Source organism: Centroberyx gerrardi, chromosome 2 (assembly GCF_048128805.1).
Source record: "Centroberyx gerrardi isolate f3 chromosome 2, fCenGer3.hap1.cur.20231027, whole genome shotgun sequence".
Classification (NCBI taxonomy): Eukaryota; Metazoa; Chordata; class Actinopteri; order Beryciformes; family Berycidae; genus Centroberyx; species Centroberyx gerrardi.
In genome coordinates this window covers 16283279-16307384 of record NC_135998.1, presented here as the reverse complement: position 1 = coordinate 16307384, position 24106 = coordinate 16283279, and the positions used below count along the sequence as shown (strand labels likewise).

At 41.4% G+C, this 24106-nt stretch overlaps 1 protein-coding gene across 2 annotated transcripts in view; it reads right to left on the bottom strand.

Annotated features, from left to right (window-relative positions):
* Positions 1-8021: 8021 nt before the first annotated feature.
* Positions 8022-24106, bottom strand: part of pdlim5b (PDZ and LIM domain 5b) — a 59438-nt gene continuing 43353 nt past the window's right edge. For both annotated transcript variants that reach the window (XM_078287289.1, XM_078287291.1), the window contains exons 6-13: positions 20793-20950; positions 19398-19425; positions 15179-15342; positions 10854-11034; positions 10295-10475; positions 9381-9501; positions 9167-9282; positions 8022-9067 (exon numbers count right to left, since the gene is read on the bottom strand). In XM_078287289.1, the coding sequence (XP_078143415.1) occupies positions 8978-9067; positions 9167-9282; positions 9381-9501; positions 10295-10475; positions 10854-11034; positions 15179-15342; positions 19398-19425; positions 20793-20950 (1039 nt within the window). In that variant the 3' untranslated portion in view covers positions 8022-8977. The remainder of the gene's footprint in view (positions 9068-9166; positions 9283-9380; positions 9502-10294; positions 10476-10853; positions 11035-15178; positions 15343-19397; positions 19426-20792; positions 20951-24106) is intronic.

Genomic DNA, 24106 nt, shown 5'->3' with positions numbered 1-24106 from the left:
ATTTTCTAAGCTCGTTTCCAGATGAAACAGTGTGCCAGTATGGGCGGACTGGGAGCCGTTGCTGGGAGTTCAGAGAGGCCTTCTGGGTCTCAGCATCACCACAGCAGCTGGCTACACACTCGCCTGAACGTCTGATTGCACTGAGAACGCTCTATAGAGACACTAGAGATGCAGCAACAATATTAAAGGAGGCAATTAGCAATCAATAGGTTTAAGTCATATTCTGTTTTTAACATTCTATACATGCTCTCGTTCAGTCAGCTTCATTCTGTATTGCTTGTTCCAGGATGTCACTCAGTCTATAATTAACAGATTAGTGCTGCACTGATAAGCGATGCCTTTCTGAGGATGGACCCCCCCCCCCCCCCCCCGATACGATCTATGCAAACTTTTCCACGGCTTCACTGGGGTGTCCTCCTCATCCTCATCCCGCTCTATCCACATGCAAAGCTCTGATGTCAACACGTTTCCATGCAGACGGCCTCACAGGTATGGCTCTCAGCGCCCTCTGCCCTCTCCCCGGTCTATGTAAAAAAAAAACGCACACATGAAACCGATTTAAAATCTGTCATCAAAAACAGAGGGTTGAGCAAAACGAATAACATGAACGAGACAGAAATTGATTTCATCTGTTTCTCCATCTCCACTCACAGTCTGAGTGGCACTCGCTGTCAAAGCCAGTTAGTGGACAAGCATGGGGTTCGGTTGCAAATTCACTAAGAGATATGGTAAAGAATTTAGAACAAAGCTTTTCAGACTGCTCTCCCATCCTTAAAAGGACAGTCAAAGGATATCATCTTGATATGTTTTGAGTGTGGGGAAACCCTGTCGAATGAAACCCTTTGTCATACAGATTTAAGGAATTGCGGACATTAAAATCTCTTAAATAATGTCTATGCACGTGGCTGCAGCAGTAGAGCTTAGGAAAAGAAAGCGCAGGGTCATAAAATAGCACTGCAATAACCTTATGCCAACATTATATCAGCAGAATAACATACTATATCACAGCTGGATGCTGCTGAACTAACACAGCGAAGAGTGTTGAATCTTGGACTTTCCATTTCCATTGAAACAGGTGGCACACTGTACTGCTGGGTGGTCCTGCTGACCTGCCTTTTCTTAATAACCCACTAAGTTAGAGCATAATCATGGGCTCACTTTCTGCGTGCTACCTGCTTGCCAGACATGTGTGTGTGTGTGATAGAGAGAGAGTGTGTGTGTGTGTGTGTGTGTGTGTGTGTGTGAGAGAGATAGAGAGAGTTATGTGTGTATGTGTGACTGTGTGCGCACTGCAATGTGAATATAATACTTGTTGAAACACATACACAGTTCAGTTAAATCAATGACCTACACATATAGTAATCTTTGTAAGCTTTGTGTAATTACTATATTGTTTCTTTCTTTCTCTCCCTCTCTTCTTCACTCTCTTTCTCACTGAAACACACACACACGCACGCACGCACGCACACACACACACACACACACACTCACACACAGCTGTCTTTTATTTGCCAGGATCCAGCCGCAGATGGAGATACAGTGTGAACTTTAACACACAGATTCTTGACATTCTTTACGGGTGTGAGTTACTCTCCAACCCAAACCAGCGCCCGGCTTCGGCCCTCTCCACTTTCCTGTCAGCAGGTCACTGTCATAGAACGGGTCCAAGGGAGCCTCTCCCACGTACAGGCTACTATTGTCCTCTCTAGGAAACTCTGTATTTTTCATAGCCCTGGCTTCAGTTCCCGACTGTACGCTAGGCTCCGCGTTGGAGCTGTGTCAGCATATTTTGCTGTTTATGATGGGTCCTGTAGTGGCAAGTTCATTGCTTAATGTTAAAGGAATGCTAATTAAACTACACGGCACACCAGCTCACAAATATATAGTATATCAGAGGCTTCATCAGAGCCTAACAATGCTTCTTTGTGCTACAACGCTCTTAATGCAGGTGCTAATATTTTAAATTGTTCACCCTCTTATTACATGTTCTGCTCAAACAGTAGGGACTGGAAGTCACATGAAAGCTCCGACAAGATATTATCACAACATAAAGGCCATGATGCAATAATATTGCAACGTTCTGCAATGCTGAAGAATTGTGATATTGCAACATATTGTTAATTATTGTTACTTTTTCTTTCGTTTGAACAGTAAAGGGCTTTCTATGGACAATAAAATGTCAAAATCATTTATGAATAAAAATCCATGTATCAATTACAAGATGGAAATATTTTGTATCAAATATATATATTTTTAACATATATTTTTTTCTATATACTATACTGTATATGTATATATTTTTTCTTCATACACACGCACAGACATTCACAGCCGCCTGTACTACAATGGCAAATTTCTCAGGTGAAATTCGAGTTTCAAAGAGTTTCTAAAATTTGCAGCACTATCAGATGTTGATCTCTCATTCATTTCTGGTGCACCAGTCTGCACATATAGCCTGTGTCTAGAATGATACTCCAGTAGAGAAAATACTCTATTATAGTCAGTGTGGTTTATTTTACATAGCCATCCATATGCTCAGCAGTTAGTCAATTAGCTTGCCACTTTGGCCCATTGCTGCCCAGACAGCATTACAATCTCAAAACAAGCACACACACACACACACACGCACACACACACGCACATGCACACACACACACATACACGCACACACACACACATCAGCACAGCCAAATCCATAACACATACTACCTCTAGGAGAATCAACACTCACTCTATGTTGATCAATACAGCTTTTAGCTTGTGATTTCAGTTTGTTCACAATATTATCAGTTTGGACCATTCAATATTAGATCTGAGATATTTTACTGACATGAGTTTATATCAAATATTTATCAATACATTCCTCAGCGTTACAATTAAGGAAGTACGGACAGACATGTATTATATCTGTCTGTATTATAATAGTGCATAAATTAGTTATTATAAATTAGAGTCCTTGAGAGCTCAACTCACCATTCAAAGAGAGGACATCAGAGAGCATCCTGTCATTGCACACATCCAGGGTTTCAGCAGTTGTCGTTCTCTGAAAGAGAAGGGTAGAATTATTAGAAGGAGCTCACATGCCGACCATCCATTTGAACATCATAACTGAAAGGACTAAAATTCAAGCTTAGGCCATTCACTTTGACTTTCTACCAGTCATGCAAAGTACATATAAAACCATCCTCTACCACTTTCACCTTCTCTGTTTGTCCCCCCCTCTCCCTCTCTAATAACAGGATGTTGGCTTTCTCTCCAAGGGTCACTGACCTTCCAGGCAAAGAGCATGCCAGTTTGCTTGAAGTAATTCCTGTTGCTTGCCTTTTTCTCTCATTAGTGACTATAGAGAGAGAGAGAGAGAGAGAGAGAGAGAGAGAGAGAGAGAGAGAGAGAGAGAGAGAGAGAGAGAGAGGCCATCTGTATTTAGGTCTGGTATTTGGGTCCAGATTTGGGTCCTAAAGGTAAGGAGGTGGATTATATCAAAGTGGACCAAGATCAGCTGATAGGAGCCAGAGAAGGTGAACAGGAATACATGTCATCCTCCATGAGGCACACTGCTGCACAGGCTTTTTGGCAACACACTGGTGTAACACAAAAGGGCAAATCTTCATAGAGCATCATCAACATGTCAAAGGTGTGAATCTGTGTCACCATGTATATACGAAACAGCATTTTATAACGACAAGCAATCCTTCCACTGATTATAATGTAAGATTGAAGAAATTATCATTTTGTGTTTTTTTTTAACAACAATCTCACTACAAAAGTTGACTCCTCGTCTCAACGTTGAAATCTAGACATCAGTTAAACGGAAGAGCTATGGGGGATTGGAGCCACAAGATCTATCTCCTCCATCTCTATAACGGCCCCCCCACACACACACACACCCACACCCACACACATACATACACACACACACCCCTCCATCCTGTCTCTCTATCTATCCTCCTGAGGGGAGGATGAGACTGGAACAAACACAAGCACAGACCTGCATCCCAGGCAGCATCTGTGTTGCCAGTGTTGTTGTTACGAGGAAAATGAAGCTGTACGTCTGTGTCTTTCCTTTGGTATGTATGGGTGTGCATGAGAACTACAGTACAGAGTGTGTGAGTGTGTGAGTGTGTGGGAGGAACGCCAGCCACTGTCAGAAATCGGGGACTGAATGATGGATGGAAAAGCCATACCTGTGGAAAGCCTTGATATCAGATGCTTCGGTACTTAGATCAGTGTGTGTGTGCATGTGTGTGTGTGTGTGTGTGTGATCTACTCCAAATGTGGTGAGAAGAAACTAAAGGAAATCATGAAAAAAAAGTCTAATGTCCTGGTGGCTGGAAAAGACATTGAGCATAGACTGATATCCTCCATTCTGCTTTGTCTGGGCCTCAGTCTGACAATTTGTCTGTCTAGCTCCAACACTTACTCTGTCTGTCAGCCTTTATACTCATATTGCACGATAGAAAGCTTAAAGCAGTAGTGTGAGGTGATGAACTCAAATGTCTCTCAAAACTTTGGTATTTAGTTACTACTTTTCTTTCTTCTTCACACGGCAATCTGCTCGATCCTCTGCATACCTCAGCGTTCTTTCAATCCCGAACATCTTTCAAACTTTCAAGGAAAACCTCTCCCTTCCCCCATCTCTGCTCATCACCCTTCTGGTCCTTAAATACTGGTCCTATTGAGCTTGTTAATATGCACCAAAGATCTCTCTTCTGATTGGCTGGACTCATTTCCTGTAATTATAAGGGAGGAAACTGGGGTGAGGGGTCGCAGCTTGCTAAGTTTAGCCCCGCGGACAAACCCAGACTGAGACCAATATCTACCTAGTGTGTGTGTGTGTGTGTGTGTGTGTGTGTGTGTGTGTGTGTGTTTGAGCATACAGAGAGGCCCAAGTGTGCTGCAGTAAGACCAGCTGGTGTCCTCCCTGACAAAGATGTGTTGAAGTGTTTTTACTCATGGTCTCTGACTCAAAGCCTGACTGTAAAAAGAGTTGAGAACAGAGTCCTGGAAATTTTTTATCAATCTTTCCCGGTCTTCATTTCAACATACTTATTAATAAATAGCCTACTTATTAATCCAAACCTCAACGGAGGTCATTCAAACTAGTGAAATGCTCAGATAAAAGCAGACATGCACAACTATTTCAAAATACCCTGTTTGTTCTGTTTAATTTGCTGTTGAGGGACACCGACTGCATTTAACTGAAAGTGAGAAAAACAGAACTCACACCCAAACAATCTGCTGACCATCGGAAAAGTCACAAGGCTAAAGAGTAAAAAAGAGATAGCCGCACACTTTTTTCCACACAAAATTCCGATGATAAATTATATATACATTTTTACAATAATTCATAGGCCTATTTCATTGTGTTCTTAAGTCAGTTGGTCAGTCTGAATTACAGATGCATAAGATTCTGTTGCAACAGAATCTCAACCATATTCTGTGGTGGATGTCTGATCATTCTTGACTTGTCCATTAGTGGTTGTTTCAACCAACTATTGGTAGAAGTCTGTCAACCAATTATTTATGGCGTCTAACATGCGCACTGGCAGATTCATCAGGCTACATTACATTATATACAGGGCTCTCACACAGGCATATTCATGCAGAGAGACCTGCCTTCACACCGCTACCATGACTAGACCTCACAAGACCACCGTAGTACATTACACACACTCACACACACACACACACACACTCAAACACAGTCACCCGCCAGTGCCAGAGAGCCAAACACTCTGAAACACTTGAAGCTTGAGTCTGTGGTAGACCACAAAAACACTGCCTTGCCAGGAGCCCATGCAGCCTCACTTGACATGCCATACCCATCCTGTAAGCCTAATGACGGGCCGTGCTCCTGCCAGGGGCAGAGCCGGGGCAACGACTGGGTGGTGGTCTGATCTCTCTCTGTGTGGTTAATATTAGCCCAAACACTCACTCAGCCCTCCATCAATGAGCTTTTCTGTCCTGCAGAGGGTTGGGCTGTTGGCCTGTTAGCTGAAGACACCACAGACCAGCATGAGGTATGTAGCAGGTTGTGCGCTGGCTGCCTCTGGGCTCTGACATGCTGATGTAAACATGAGGAACACTGTGCAACTCAGTGATGTAAGGAGATCAGCTGTGGTCCGCTGAAGCTCAGTGATCAACTGCAGAGCACAGAGGGGTTTTGTGTCATGCCTTCAACTGACATTTCAGTGCTGTCAAATATTACCATTGACCCCCTGCCACTATACACTGCCTGTCTTTAGCTCAGTGCCAGACATTAACTAAACTAGACCACAAAAACATAGTTTAAACTGACACATCTACACACACAGAAGGTGTACTCTTCTTTCTTTGCACACTGTATTTCCCAGACTCCCTCCACACTGATGAGCATTATCTGAACCCTGATGGGCCGCAGGTGATAAGTCATCACAACCATGGCTTTGATCAAAAACAAAATCTGTGTTATAGTCATTTTACCACATCGGCAAGCACAATTTTCACATTCATTTCAATAATAATCCTAGACTTTTAACAAAAAGATCACATGGTTTAAGTATAGATAAGCCTCACTGTATATAGCCTACCTTAATAAAGAATCTCAGACAATTTGTCATGTTCAACTTAACAAGCCTTCATTGTTTTGCCAGTAAGTCAATAAGTAGCCTTATAATCAATCCAGTGTCAATCAATTAAAACTGCAGTAAAACTAATTACAGCTCATGTTAATGTAATTTAGAAGGAATGCTGGATCAGATCAGTAAGTCTTGCGGGACATTAAGATCTAGGCCTAGTGAGTGGCGATAACTGAACCAATTACTGATAAGCATCATCATCATCACAGCCTCCACCAATAACACTATCGGGGGTCCCGCTGATAGCGTACAGCTGTTGCCAGCATCAAACTCAGCGCAGGGAGTAAGATATTAAGCACTTCTGTCGCATCCTAACGAATAATAGGCTCACGGAAAACAAACAAATAGCTAATTACCGGTCCCTTGGTTTTTGCAAAGGCAGATGTGAGGGAAGCTTTATGGCCACAACGGCAAGATTATTGCTGCGGCTCAAACTGCGCTCCGACACAGCACCGAGGCTTTGTAAAGCAAAGTAATCTTACCTTTCTCCCTCTTGTCGCTCAAAGAGCAGGTCGACCGGATCCGCTTTTTTACCTCGCTTTGAACTCCACCGTGGTCTCCTGTGAACGCTGTAGTTTCTATTTGCATGTGCCCTCTCTATCTTATGGCAGAGTTTTCCAAGTGTACCACGGGCTCTTTCGGACTAGTTCAAACCTGAGTCGTCTCACTCCCGTGTAGGGCTCCCACCTCCGACGTCTTGGAGAAGTGCACAATTGAGGCTCACCGCATCTACAGGGCATCAGTAAGTAGCCCAGTGTACATTTTCCCCATGGTGATAATGATTGCGTAATAACTCAAGGCATTTTGAATAAATTGTATATACGATTTCTGCCGTTACTCATCCCTGAATTATGTGGTTGTCAAAATCAGCACAGAGCTGTTATCAGGCAGAAATAATTCATACAGTGTCTATGTGCCTGAGAGGCGTTGTTGCCTCTGTCCCCATGGAGACTGTGTACTTTTCCCTCTTACTGTAGGTAAATGTATGAGGGAACTCAAGCTGGTGCCTGTCTGCCTGCCTGTTAACTTTCTCTGAGTTATGCGCCTTAATTGGCATCACGGCAACAGATTTATATCACACATTATTATGTGTGATACAAATCAGCCACAATGAATCAATTCTTTGTTGTAATGCTTGCTGTGGATTGACAAAAACATAGTTCATTTACAGAAAACATAAACAAGGTATAAGCAGTAGGTAACGTATAAGAGCTTTGTGGAGATACACGACAGCACTTACTTTATGTTGAACTCTTTTATTTGAATTGAGAAAAAGAAGAGAAGTGCTCATTTCTGCACAATGTCCAACGAGAAAACATCCATTGCACGTCAGGTAAAAATAGTTTTTTTTTTTTTTCTCTACAAATAGAAATTGACAGGAGAAAGGAAAACTGACAGCAGAGCTCAGTTTGTCATAGTATATATTAAAGATGTGTCAAGGTAATTAAACAAAATCTACCAAACATCACAAATACATAATCAGTGACAGCAAATACAACATGACATGGTTTTGTATAATGTATAGCTCGATGGGTAGAATATGACATTAACACTGCCGGGGTGGGGTGGGGTGGGGTGGGGTGGGGTGGGGTGGGGTGGGGGGGGGGGTTCAATTCACACTGGGGACACCCATGCAAAACTTTTATGCACTCATGGTTTTGTGAGGTGATTCGGATAAAATTACATATGTTATGACATGGGACTTATATTAAAAACAAGATACAAAATACATTATATATTACATTTTTTCAACCCGGAATTAAAATTTAGTAAATTTTGTTTTAACACTAGGACCTAGCCTAATGAAGCACACTTGCCATCTGGGGACCCGCACTGGAAGCACACCTGTGAACCATTTTGGCCCCGACCCATAGTTTAAGACATCAGGCATTACAAAATATACACAAACAACAGAATATCTCTACTCATTCTGTCCTGCCATTGCAGTAAACTAGCCTAAGTTATGTGCAAAAATGCCCATCAGAAAGCCCAAAAACACCTCCAGCCCAAATAAATACCCCAGCATAAAGACATACCTATTCATAGCCCACTCACACCTGCACAGCGACAGAATTGACAGAAGGGGCTGCAGTATTCTTTCTGCATATTCATTTATACAGTTGCTATACTTTAATGACATTACCAATTCTAGTTGACATTCAGTGAATGGCAAATTCCAACCATACTAGAGCTAGAACCAAAAATAAAGCTTACAGTGGAACCCATATCCCAACATCTATTTTAACAGAACACACAGATAAATCAGATCATTTTTAGCTATGAAAATATCAACATCTGACTGAATAGACTGCTGTGAATTGACGCTCTTGCCCTATCGCACTCTTAGTACTGAAGGCAGGTCAGATTTTGACAGTGTGGGCATGTTTCTTGCACAGAGGCTTGTCTTTTTTGGAGAAGAAGGCCTGACCTTCCAGACTAGTGCTGCAGACCTGCGGAGAGAACCACAGATACAGCGGTAATGTTATTCACACAGCAATCTTGACAATTATTTTTAATTTTAATCTAAACTTTTTAGTGGGTGGACCTACCGCACACACAAAGCAGGTGTCATGCCAGGTGAATCCCAGAGCCTCCAGGAACTTGTCCCCGGCCTCGATGGGGAAGTCGCAGCCATGGCAATTGGTCCCAAACAGGTTGTAGTAGTCTGGGTAAGGGAGCATGTCGACAAAGTGTTTTAATCTATTTTTTTTTTCCTCACAATATCTGTTATACTGTCTATTCTCTCTATTGTGGGCTTGTTACCTTTTTCACAGTATGGCTGCCCATCCTCCATGTGAAACATATTGCTTTTGATTGGCTGGTGGCAGGAGGCACATACAAAACAGTACACATGCCAGGTCTGTTTCAGGGCATTCATGACCTCCTGCAGAGAGAAAAAAGGAAACATAAATAAGAGAAAAAAATAAAAATAAATAAACAACCCCAAACTATTGATGAGAATACTATAGCTATTTGAAGTCCAAACTATTAAACAGCCTTAATTTTTAGATAATGATGCAAAATTTTTCAAATAGTTCTGAGGACGGTCTACATGGTTTTATTGTAATGAAAGCGGGAATACAAGTTTTGACTCTCAGTATCAGGATAAAAGGGTTAGGGTTAGGGATAAAAGTGAACAAAAGTGTTTGTTAGGTAAGGTTAAGCACAACCTCATTACCATTAGGATTAGGATCAGGTCACCAATCATATGTTATTGTGACAGATGCCTACAGTAATGAAATAAATTCAAGTTACCAAGCACTTTCTTCAAAATCTGAACTTAGCCTATGAATGCTGCTGGCAGAACAGCTATATGAACTGCATCATTTTGCTTGTTCGAGATCACTGCAGGTAGGGAGGCGCTCCACTCACCTGACTTTACTGCAAATTAAAAAGGAGGTTTTTTTATTTTTAGTTATAGTAATAGTTTTATTACAATTTAGACTCGAAAATGTCTTCTCTTCAGTCAAAATGACAGAAATCTATCATAGCGGTGGAGAACTTTCGCCCCTGCAGTATATAAGTACACGTACGTTGCCAGTACATAATCTATCATGTACTGGCAACATTTTACAAAAAGTGACTGATTTTCTTTAACGATTCCAGTATTAGTAAAGGAGTTTTGGCTACAGATATACTGCGGCACGGATCGCTGTCCCTTCAGTGTCGTCACTCACCCCCAGGATCTTCTGGTGGCAGCGGGCGCAGGTGGGAGCCAAAAACTCCTCGTAGCAATGTTCACAGTACACCTGGCCCCTCTCCTCCACAAATCCACGGTCTGCCAGGCAGGCATGGCAGTGAGCACAGGTGAATTCCTCTGGGTGCCAAGACATGCCCATGGCCACGAGGAATGGGCCCCTGGTGAGAACAGGCAGGGGGGCAGAGGATTGAAGGAAAAAGCGTCTCCTAAAGAGGTTTAATTCTGCTTCTATTTGCTTATATTATATTGTCAACATTTTCTCTGCAAGCCAAAGGAGACACATTTACATTACGGTTTAGCTTGTGCAGGAGTGTAAATTCTTTCTTCAATTCTGTAACCACTGGAGGATTTTTTTTCGCAAATCAAGAGACAGTTGTTTCCCCCATTTCCCCAGGTACCATGTAACTAATACATTACAACTGTGTCATCCAGGCTAGGGGTGGATTCATAAATCTCCTTAAAACTATAAAGACTTGAGACAACCTATTCCTTCACCTTATAATATCATTACAAACATTCCTGCTGGTGCTGTTTACCTGATGACAGTGTTGCATTTGCTGCACATGGGTGTGCGTGTGCCAGCTGGGATGTGCTCAGCCCGCTGCACCACAGAGTCTAGGTCCTGTGGGTGGGGCTGTGGGGTGGGGCGCTCTGGACCTTTGGCAGCAGCGTTCGCAACCTTGCCAAATGAAGGAGCTGCTCCACCCTTAGGAAAGCCTAAACCATCAGAGAAAGGAGTGGGTCAGATTGTTCAAATAGAATAATGGATGGCCCAGTATTTGAGCTATTTATGCTTTGACATCTATATTAGAGCATGTATTAGACAAGATGTACTTTCCAAAATTCAGAACAAATAAACAAACAAGCAAATCATTCATTAATACTGTGATATACTGATCCCACACTTTGGGATCCATCCCAGATACAAATATGTATCAGAAGTTTGGTTGCTCTAGCATCATGTGTTTAGGAATTATGCCTCATTGTCTTCGCCATGAAATTCATTTGTGCACCACAGCCAATTGGTTTGGATATGGATAAAATTCAACATTGTGGAAAATGAAAACCCATATGTACAATGGATTCAGCTTGAGCCAAGGAATCTGAAGAAGAAAAAAGTCTGATTCTAGGCCTGACGGTTCAGGAGTTATTGGTCAAAATGTAAAGTTGCAATGTGAAGAAGAAGAAGCCTAACAAAAACAAAAACCTAATCATTGTGCAAAATGACAAAACTTTAATTCACTGATCCACTATGTCATGACTCTGCATTACTCTAATAGAACAGATGTGTGTAGTTGAGGTGTGTGTTGTCAGGTAATGAATGGGAAAGATCGGATGATCTCTAACCTCCATGCCTGAAGCATGGGACAGCTGGGTTGGACAGATCCACTCCGCGCCGCCCAGACAAAGGATCAATTTTTCCCACTGGGGGAAACAACACATTCCCAGAGCCAGAGGAGACACCTGGCAAAATAATCCATCTCCTCTCATCTCAAAAAACACAGGGAGAGAATTCATAGTCCTCCGCTTCTCTTTCTCCATGCAAAGACACATCGCAGGAGGGAGGTCAGTGCTGGCCGCCCTCAGAGGGAGCGCTTGGGGGGGAAAAGGACTGGGGACAGAGACACTATTGAAAGAGAGCACCACTATCAAAGACTGGGAGGTCAAAGGACAAGTGCCCCCTAAATTTCCTCGTAACAGAGAGCAAACAAACTGAACAAACATAACTGGGCACTGACAGGAAAGTGAGAAGAGTGTGGGAGAGGGTGTGTGTGTGAGAGAGAAATAGGAAGAGAGAGACTGGGTTGATACTAGAGAGTAAGTGTGATGAGAGAGAGAGAGAGAGACATAGAGAGAGACATGGGCACCGAATAGGGGTGAAAAGTTAGGAAAATTCCAAGGATGTCATAATTTATAGATTTTACTGGTCGATAAATGTTGGCCAAAACAATGTTTCTGCTGTGTTAAAGAACTGGTCTTAATATGAATAGCCATTTATACAATTTGCAGTCAAATTATCATATATCATCATGCCTTCTAACACCCCAGTTATGTAAAAAAAAAAGGTGTAGCACCGCCCGATGTCTGTCGTGTCTTTTCTGTGGGAAAAGCGACTCTGTCACATCAGGAGTAGAAAAGCATAGAGCAGCAAGACAGGGTTGAAAAGAAATACATCTGCCAGGAGTGCTGACATCAGGCCGCCTCCAAAATCTAAGTCTGGCTTTCAGAAGAGTAAAGAAAGAAAGGAAAGGGAGGAAAAGAAAAGGGAGAGAGTTGCAGAATTTTTCAGCAAGAAAGATGAATTTACAGTCCATGTTAGGCTGCTTTTCAGAGACTATACAGTATAGCTAATGTTGACATTCTGTTCGTTCAGTTGAATTGTAGCAGATCCCCCCCCCACCTGATGAACAAGCCTCAACAGCAACAGAGTAAGGTGAGCTTAATGTGATGTGACTGTATTTTCAATTCACGAAACGTTGGGGGAAAAAAGGACATCTCTGAGGAAGATCTTCCTCAGAGATGAAATAAGACTCTCAGCAGGAACATGATTTGTCTACATCATATTTATAGCTATACATTAACTAATGCTAGATAAACGCCTGTCATCCTGCTTGTGCATTATCTCTCTGCTCAGCATCTGAAATAGTTCATGTAGGCTTATTAAACATACATTCACATAACAAATGTCCCGTTGCAAAACTGATATATATGCTGTGTATTGTCTCTTAAAAATATATGTTAAAACTATTTTGATAAAACATAATAACATAGCTACAACTTTGATTAGGATAATGCATAATTAGTGTGTATGCGTGTATTAAATGTGTTTCTAACCCTGTGACTTGTGGTAGCTGATTTCTTCAAGACAAATGTGTTGCCTGTCTATAGTCAATAATATTGATAAGATAAATCACATACAGTGTTGTCAAAAAATATTGGCCCCCTCTGTGATTTTATAGTTTTATATTTTTTTTCACATTTAATTCGATCAGATATTAACGCAGACGACCTTATCTCTGTGACATTGGGTACTGTGTTTTCACATCATGCATAAAAGTGTTTTAAACTGCATAGACGTTATCACTATGGTGAAATTCCATTTTAGTTCCATCATAGTTTACAAACAGGCAGCATCTATTATGCCTTGGCAGTAGTAAGACTTATTAGTGTTGGAAAGCAGGATGGTCACAAGGTGTTCCATGCGGCTCCCCTGGCAAGAGAGAAGGAGGTGAAGAGTAAGTGGAGCAGATATCTGTGAGTCTATCAATATCTGTTGTCTGGCTCTGTGATAGACAAAGCAGATACGGAGGGAAAAGGAGAGGTCATGTCCTGAAAGAATCTGTGACGAATCCGTGAAGATGTGTGACTCTGGCGGGCGGCAAGAGAAGACTGGAGATATTTATCAAGATCCAAATTGAATCACAGTACAGCTGCCAAACTCTGTATCAAGTCATTCTTTCTCTTTTCCTCTTCTGGCAAACCTTTTCATTTCAACCATGCAGCTTAGTCGATGCCTGGGGACAGTAGCAAGCAGTGCAGGGTGCAAGGGGTGTCACTGTCAGGAAATGAGGGATGGAGTGGGACAGAGAGAGGGAGGAGGGACAATCTGTCTGTATCTGTATTTGATTAACATCTGAGGAATGTATCATCAACTGTCACCGATGCTGTCGCTTGCCTTTCACACTGATGGCTCCACCCTAAAACACTGTGCATTCAGCTTTAACCTCTCCCTCTGTTTCTATGTCTCTAACTCTGTCCATCTGTCTTTCTCAATTCAGTTCAATTCAAATGAGCTTTATTGGTATTAAATACTTCAATATCTGTTGCCAAAGCAAAGCAGTGATAATCAATAAAAGTAGCGATAATAACAATATAAATAATTGAACAATAGAAATCACACACAAAGCAATGTATTAGTATTATTGTTAGGTCATCTGTCTCCTTTCTCAGGTTTTCACAGGATGTTATATAAACTCTATGTCTAATCTTATCTGTCTTTTTCTCTGTCTCTCACTGTCAGATACACATACACAGAACATCTGTTCAGCCTCTCATCAGAGAAATGAATGATAAATATTATATTTCATGCTTAATGAGGTGCTGGCACCTGGACTGGACAAATTATTAATCCATGTAAATACATTTAAGGATGGTCATGTAGCATATTCCACATATGCGGCTCCGTTCCACATGGTCAGTATGAGATTTGCGGTTGTTTACTTGAACTCAAGTAAGTGTTAATCTGATATATAAAGTAACCAACAGAGAACTAACTGTGGTCTTTTCTGCTATCTCCCTGTGGTGCCTTTCAGCAGCCATTACTTAAGAAGCCTCCAGGGAGATACACTGGGTAGGCAGAGGAGCCCTCCAGCCCTCCAGCCCACACCCACGCACTGCACAGGGCACATACTGCATCTCTTCATGTATATACTGTATGCCTGCATACTGCTGTCTTGGTAATGCTAGTAATTACCCCTATCTGATGCCTTTCAGCAAATATTTACCCAGACGAGCTCTACTTTTCATGGCATGGATGGCCCCGTTTAAAGAGCAGTCTTCACAGAAAATAAAATATATATTTCTCACTTTCACAATCTATTTAACTAAGGGATTCTGGGGAAAAGCCAATAATCTGAGCTCATTAACTGAATATCTGTTGTTTTTTATAGAGCTCATAATCTTAAACGGCTTAGTGTCAGGCATTAAATCTGCAATAAAAGTAATGGCTGAGCAACAAGGATTTAACAGCGTGGGGCTGCCCTCTGTAGACTAAAAGAAGTAACTACACGTAATAAATTCTGCATTCCTAATGGCAGAAAGAATCAAGACTAAATGACAGAACCAGGGGATGTTACTCTACCTGATGGACCTCCAGGTTGATAGCAGGGCTTGCTCTGGGCTGCAGGGGTCTTGAACATGGGTGGAGGGTTAACGTTGCCATTCTTGGGGGCCCCAGCAGCTTTGGAAAATGTTTTCGCTGGAGACGAGGCATGGGCGCTGGGAGTGGTTTCTTCAATTACCTCACTGGGAAATAGATAGACACACATAAATCACTAAACACACACACACACATGTTTGAACATACACATCTATTTGTTTTTCCCCTCTACTGTAAAGACGAATCTCTTGCAGTGTATCTCTCAGACTCTGGTGTAACTGTGTTTGTTCAGGACTCTCCACCATATCATCAGCCTGTGCCAACTGATGCCTGTCACTCTCTGTTTGCTGTGGCAACACCCATCATGGTTACAGGTGGAGATTAATCAAACTACGACAGCTTTTCCCTCCTACATGGTAGACTCCCTGCTGTGAGGCATTTCCTCCTTTAGCTACAACCTGTGTCTGCCCTAAATAAGAAAATAATCTCAGAATAGTATTGTGCCTCCAGTATCCAGCATCCAGTTTATCAGACACTGACTACTGCTTGTTGCAATGAGGTTGTGTGCAGGCTCTTGTACTGCAGGCACTAACCATCACAACCAACTGGTTGAAATCCAAGTGACACATTCAACCAATCAAGCCAATTATGGGCTACTTTGATATAATTAAAACTGTGTCTGATGAAAATCATGGACAGAGTTTCCAATAAAGATATGCAGTGCTACTCACGGTCCAGATGGCTTTTCAATTAGTGAAATAAGGGAACAATTAGAGCTGGCGCTGCCAGTGTGTCTCTATCTCTACCTGGCTTGTCCTCCAATCATTTCCTTCATCACATAGTTTAGCAGCAGGAGATGGTTCTGCACTATAAAGCTACTCAGTGTTGTAAACTCAGTAGGTTCACAAAGTGCTTTTATTCTTTTGTAGCAACATGACAGCATCACAGGTGGCAAGCTGCTGTAACAAATTCTGTCTAAATTAGTCTTCTCCGCACTTCCTGTAAGGTAACCTTGGTGCACTCTCATTAACTCACAATAAAAGTCTTAGCAAAGGTGGAAATCATCTTGAATGAAAACCTTGCAAATATGAATATTTTTAACTCCTGTCTTAAAGAAACATGCTTGGACCTGTGTGTTGAAGTTTTGATCCTCCACTTTGATGTATTTTGGCCTCTAATACCTTATCAAAGATACTAGTCGAGTGTGTGGTGATCTTTCTACAGATTCAACTCCTGTATTACCAAAATGTCTTCTATAGTGAGAAGTAATATTTAAATACAATATACATGGCTGTTGGGTTGCTTTGGTCTTATCCAGAGGGGCACTTTGAGGTGGTAATGATGGTGAAGGTGGTGGCGTTCCTTGGCAGCACAAAATTTTGTGTCTATATATTTTAGGGGAACATGGGTAGAAGCAACAGTGTACCTGCTCACCTTCCTTCTTGTAAACCTTTAAGGCTTTCACTTCAAACTGAGACTATTTGAAAAATCCAGTTCCTATTCTTACAAAATGATTTCTGGTTTGAAGAATATTATTTAAAGCTACACTAGGTAACTTCGTAAACTGGCGGCTCCAAATGGCAGCAAGAGGTAACTGTTTCAAAAATGTCAACTTCAATATCCAGCAATCATGTAAAGTGACATTAGTAAATTACACACCACACACACGCTTATGTTTACCAACCTGCCAGTCTGAAAACGCTTTATACCAAAGAATACCAAAGGGGCAAGAGAGGGAAAAGCTTTAATGTTGCTGAGTCCAGGTTTCTCTCAGCGGAGCTTTCCCTTGCTGCTGTTTAGAGAACAGTTTTGTTCTTGATACCCATACCCAACACTATTTTATTTGGGCAAATGGGCAAATTTACAGGGTATACATTAGCGGGTGTGGGACGCTCTTCTCTATCGCAGCCCCACTTTGTGATTTAGGCAAATAAGATGGGTGTATTTTTGCAGAAAGTCTTACCTAGTGCGCTTTATGTTATCAGCTATCTTAAGACCTTACAAAGTAGTAACAGTTACACCAAATATAGCTCATTTGAATAAATCTGTTTATTTGTACAAATCACCCACTGGTCTTGCATCTCACTCTCATGCTGTGGAATACAGCATCTGTAGAATGGAATTTTATTAGCCATAGAGCCGTTATGGAGAGATTTCTTTGGTGTCTGTGGCCTGTCTGACATTGAAATGGTGAAAAATCTGAGCTGTTTTATAAAAGTACACATCATTCTGTTTGGATTTGAGTGTTGGTAAGATAATAGTGACTATCAGGATTGCCTTGATAGCACTACCATCTATAGGTAACATTTGCAATGACAAGGGACAGCTGGTTGACTACATTAGTCTGCTTGTGGAGCAAATAAAGCACAAGTGGAAGAAATACACCAAATGTTTTTTGTGTGTGAAACGATTGAAAACGCAGTGCTACTCTATTGCCTAAAACAGAACTGATTCTAATGGGATGGCGCTTTGATCAATGCCATATACACTTTGATTAATCAATTTTCCAGCTCATTGCTTTCATTCTCTTTGCCCAAATCGGTACACATCATCAATGCACTGAATGCAGGCAGTTTTTTCCCTCTACCCCTTCTGCATAGCTAATTCTTTTCTGCCATAGGCTCTGATGACCTTTTACCAGCTGGAGATTTCCAATGGACAAGCACACTTTGTTTCCCAAGAAAAGAAGAAACAGAAGGAGAAAGGAAAGAATAGGAAATGGACAGCAGCAGTAAAGAAAAAAGTTTATTGAGATAAAATCTTCAAACAAAACTACAATGGTTAGTATAGAAAATAGAAGAAATGCGATACAGATATGCACAGACTTTACTGTAAATAAAGTGAAAGCATATTGAGTGTGCACAGAGGGAAGACCCAGACATATACAGTACTGTGCAATACAGCATACAAGTTCAGTACAATATAATATTGAATTTCCAAGCACAACAATATGTGGCTTTAACTTGCTCCTTTTCATGCGTTTTATCTATATTTTGACATATAATTAGATTAAATATGACACAATATCTATCTAAAAACACTTTTTACAATAGGGTTTGTTTGTTTGCATATATATATAGTGTGCCAGGGAGAAAATATGTTGGTACACCAAAGGAGACACCAAAGTTTTCTTGTGGTCAAACTGAAATAAATAAAACATTAAAAAACAAAACAAAGCATTGTCTACTGCACATTCAGCACTCGTGCGGAAACACCATGATGCCAATCTCTCAGCTTGTTGTACTTGTGTCCTATAACCTCTGGGTCCAACTTGTTCACTCTGACTCGCCCCACAAAACAGGGTTAAAAGAGAAGAAGAAGAAGAAGAAGAAGAAGAAGAAGAAGAAAAGGTGGAAGGTGAAGATAGGAGAAGGAAAGTGAGAGATAACACAAGAGACAACACAGGAATAAAGGTAAGAAAAAATGTAAGAAAATAGTAAGAGAAGGAAATACAATTTGGAAATGAATATAAAATGAGCCAACTCCCAATTTCTTTTACGTACATACAACGTAAATATAGGATAAATCATATGGCATGGCAGATTTATAGTATTTGCCCTCTCTTTATGAATAGTGTTCGGAACTAAATCTCACTGACAGGAGGGGAACAGGAATCTCCTTCTGGCAGGCCCCTATTACCCACAATACCACTTAATTACCCCCAGTTTCCAGTGAGTGACATACTGATTGGTTGGGGCTCTGGTACGGAGGGCAGACTGTGTTTACTGTAGATTAAGGGCAGAGAGCAGCAGCAGGAGTATCGGTGTACGCTGAGGCTGCTGCTGGCTCAATCTGCCTCCACTCAGCCTTCAGAGCCTTGAGAGCTCTCAAATGTGGCTTCCTCCAAATTAAGCCTTAAACTAAGCATAATACTGCGGGACCCATAGATCGGGAAGTCGGGGCTAAACTCTGAACGGGAGGCTCCTGGGACATGCTTACATGACTACACTCAGAGCCAAATCTAGAATTTGAAACGTCTGTGATCAAGAAAAATAGTAACAGTAACAACAGCATTGCTAAAACACACATGCATGACTTCCTGCACAAGTGCTCACACATGCAGAGAGAGAGAGAGAGAGAGAGAGAGAGAGAGAGAGAGGGAGAGGGAGAGACAGAGAGAGAGAGAGAGAGAGACAGAGACAGAGAACATTCGCAGACACATACCAAATTTGATTATATTGAAAAACCACCAACCACTTACTTCTTTCCACTGTTCTCTGGGACTTGCTCTGCAATAGTGAAGGAAAAACACGTATCAGCACCATTGAACATACAGTAACATGTACAATAAACGAGGGGGAGTCAGACTGTTAAAGAGCCATGTAGTATGTTCTCCCGCTGGGTTCAACTCCATCTCTATTGCAGCCTGCTCTGACCAAGGACTGGCTGATTGGGCCAACAGCATCAAATGAGGGAGAGCCATCCCTGAGAACTAGATCCTGATGGGACCTCCTGACCGGTTCCCACCTTCTTCACAGCTGCACAAACACCATACAGCGTGGATTTACACTGAATATCAAGAGCTCATCACATATTCCGCACCGCTGTGGTAACCTCAGTGGGAGAGAGGAGGAAAGAGAAGGAGACAGACTGAAGTAGGAAAAGAGATTAATGTAGTGTAATATGTGAGGTAGGTGTCATTCTGCATCACTGGAACAGGTCTACAGACAGACAGACAGACAGACAGACAGACAGACAGACAGACACACACACACACACACACACACACACACACACACACACAGAGGAAGCCCCAGGAATGGAGCAGGCCCACAGGGAGTATGAACACCACACTACTATCCACAGCCTGCTCATGTAACCATCGATTTCACAAAAGGCCAAACAGTCACTTCAAATATACAAAACACATAAAATGATCTGGTGATATCATTCTTAACCTACTATTATAAAGACATTATTCTTACCAAGGGAATAGAGTTTTGTACTTTATACTTTACAGACAATAAAACAATAATAAATTAAAGTTGAAGAAACTGGGTTATAAAACAAGATATATAATGACAATAAAAAAGGTTAAAAAGAATATAAAAGCTTAATGTGTTTTGGGAAGTGATTTAAAAAATGACCCTGAATTTGCCTGCCTATGCTCTTCACACATGACATCTCAAAGCCTTGGGATGAATTTGTAATGTGTTCCAGCCTATAAGGGTATAAGATCTGAGATGAACAAGCAGCAAGACCAAGCTAAGCCTTAAAAGTAAAATCTTCAAATCAGTTCTTAAATTAAGAGGCAACCAGTGTGGACAAGTAAAAAAAACAAAACAATGAGTCCTATGCAATATTTTAACTCTTCATCAACAACCTGGAAGCCATGTAACAACTTGTCAGTTGAGACAAGAAAACAAAGCATTACAGTTGAGATGAAATCTGAGGGTAAATATCTGTATATTTGAAGCTTGTATAAGTCTGTCATCATCGTTAACAGATAAAATCAATCGAAACTTTGCCATGCCCCTAAGCTGGAAATAAATGTCTAAACCTGATTTGGATATGTTGCTTAATTTAAACATGAATAAGAGAGATGAGGCAAGACTAGTGCGTGACGCTGTGTGAGCACGCCGAGGCTGGTACCCACCGTTCTCGGTGCCGGTGAGCTGGGCCAGGATGCGGAAGGACCGGGACTGGGAGGTGCCGGTTCGCGGGTGCCAGTCTTCCGTGTCCTCAATCAGACGCTTCTTGCTGGCATCACTGAGCGGCGAGGCGTGGTTCTGCTCAGGTTCCATAACAGGTTTTCTGCCATTCCAGATACACCAAGAAATTATATTATAGACATGGAAATCATCTGTATTGGTAACATATCACCGCTGTCGGGTGAAGACCTTGTATCTCCAAAATGTAGAAAAAACAGCCTTGGTTTTAGCTTGATGACAATGCATTTTTGAGTTTATCCAGTCTGATTTGAAAGGGTTTCATAAGCCCAAGAGGTTGGAGAAAGTGAAAACATGAAAATCACCAAAATTACCAGGCTTTTTCACACGACAATAGCGATATAGCAATGACATTGAAAGATCAAGCTCACCACTGCTAAAAACAACAGACAAAACAACTGTTAAATATTAATTTTTCAGGTTAATAGTAGAGGAGAACAATGGTAACAATGTTCCAGCGTACTGTTTATTATAGACACACAATTAACACACACTCGTCTCTATACACACACACACTATATAGGCTACTGTATATACACAATGAGTGCTCTACATTCAACCAAGAGACACATGTTCCACACTATGAATTAACTGCTGTTATTTCGGTATTACCTCCTATGTCTAGTTGGAGGCAGATTTCTGCAGGTGAGCAATGAGAATGTAGTAAGGGAAAAGGCAAAAAGGCAGAAAAAGAATCAGAAATGAAAAATTATACAAAGCGCTATTTATCGGTGTGCCGTTCACATGGGAAAGGCATTAAAACTGCGTCGACCTATACTTACTTAGGAATTCTCTGAGGTTCGCTATTAGAGAGAGAAACCATAAAGTAGCAGTCAGCTAGAGAATCAGATGAGGGAATAAAACTATTTGCAAGGGCCTTTAAAAAGCATTTGCTATGTGAACTCATCTCAGAACAATGTCACAGCATGTTTTTCTATTAATGGGTATAGATTCATGTAAGAGGGCCAGTGCAGAATGAATAGAGCAGTTAAGTGGTTAAAATACACACATGGAAAGCATTTTTCCTTCAGTGACATTGATTGACAGATGAAAGTCACAGTGACCCTCTCTGGCCACAAGATGGAAGTACTGGGCTTTGAATGTTTCGGTGCACCTTTTTCAGGTGATAATTTATTGGTACTCCTGAATGTAATAATATTTATATTGAGTGTTTACATGTACAGTTCAGTACAAGTGCAGTTCAAAACTCTTAAAGCCAATTTATGTCAAAGTCCAAGTGTGTGCAATGTTGTTGGAGCATATTCTATCCTGTGTGTGTGTGTGTGTGTGTGTGTCAGGTGAGTGGAGGTGAAGGATGATCAAAGCGAGCAGTCTTCACGCAGCCTATTCCGAGCCGTAGCAGAATATACTTGGCAGTGATCTGACCGGCCTTGAGTAAACACACTGACAACAGTAGCAGATGGAGCCAGGCAGATGCAGAGCCGGGTGACTGCAGCAGCCCAATGTGCTGACAGGCCCGGCTGCACCGAGTGTAAATGCAGCGCTAGAACAACACAGAGCAGGATGCCACTGAGAGCATGAATGAAGAGCATGAGCTGACCCCCGCCGGGCTTCCTGTGCCGACTTAGAGATGGATTATTTAGAGGGCTTCGCGGTTTGTTTGGCCCTTGAGATGAGCATGTAAGTAGATGGGCATTAATGTGAGGCTTGTGTGAGGGTTAGCTCAAAGAGGTGCAGGCATGCTGTAATACTGGAATCATAAACTGGAGAGATGTGAGGGCTGTACACTGCGAAAAATCTCCATCTTAACAAGTCATTTAGTCTATTATTGAGTCCTAAAATCAAAATTTTCTTAAAATAAGTGACAAAATCTGCCAGTGGGGTTAGATAATTTCACTTGTTTCCAATGCAAATCAACTTGTTACAAGAATTTTGTAGAATCAAGTATCATTTTCTTGACGCTTATTCTGACTTGTTTCAAGATATTGATCAAAACATTTTCAGAAAATTCCTGAAAGAAGCAAAACTGCATTTGAAACAAGTGGAGTTATCTCACCTCATTGGCAGAATTTTTTTCTTGGTTAAACAAAAATAAGATTTGAAGGCTGAATATGAGACTAAATGACTTGTTAACACGGACGTGTTTGCAGTGTAATCGCATTCCACATTGTTAGAAAGCTACAGTAGCAGAAGTAGTGTCATTCACAACACTAACTTGGTCTCTGCCTCTTCTTCCTCCTGAGGACAGAGAAAAGGTAAATGGAAAATGGATGAAGAAGCTAAGAGGAAGCAGGAATAGAATAGTAAGAGAAAAGATCATAGTCCTAAACAGATGCCCTTTAATTAAAAGGCCCTTCTAAGAGAATGTGCAGACAGAAAACCAGAGAAACACACACAAACATAGAATGCATGTCAGGACACAAACACACACACACACACACACACACACACACACACATACACATGCTGTAACAAATGCACTGTACCTCTATAAGCTGATAGTCCAGGGTTTTAGGCAAAAGAAAGATTGAAGAGATGAAAGAATAACTCTTCAAAGAGTTAATGATGTACCTGATAAGGAGATTCATGAAATGTATGGCTCTCTATTCTGCATTTCTTTATATTACTACTTTTAAATTACACTCATTATAGATATAAATTATACTGTAAATGTTTACCGGCTACTAATGTGTGCCATGGAAGGTTTGTTTTTCTTCATTCATACTGTAGCTCTTAGTGTACCCCTACAGGTTAGCGAGTCAAACCCAGATAAAGAGAATTTATCTTCATGAAGATACTTGTAAGCCATGATATTGTACCAGAGATAGGTGGGTTTTACAGACTTCTTGAAGTCTTTGCGTGTCCAATGAGCAGGTTTGCTTACTTAAAATAAATAAAAATATGGTCTGTGTGATCTGTTTTTTCAGGTGACAGGAAGTAAAATTGAGTGACAAATCACTTGGACCTAGCCCAGTCTGCCGTAACCAAACCAGCAAGCCAAACCCTGCTGATGAAGCCCAGTCCAGCCCAATTCAGCTCTGTCCGTGGTCCCCAGAAACACAGAGCTGCCAGTACTCTGGGATAATTAAAAACAAGTGTTACACCAGCAGCAGCAGACTGGGTGTTTGGCAGTATTGCTAACCCTACTGTCAATTAGAGATAGGCAGTAGCATCAGTTAGCATGTTGCCTAGCCTCTGTTCCCCTTCCAATTTCCCTGTAGCAGATTGGGACAAGATGTGCAGCATGCCTTGGTTTTTCCTTGTAATGCAGCTGTGTGAA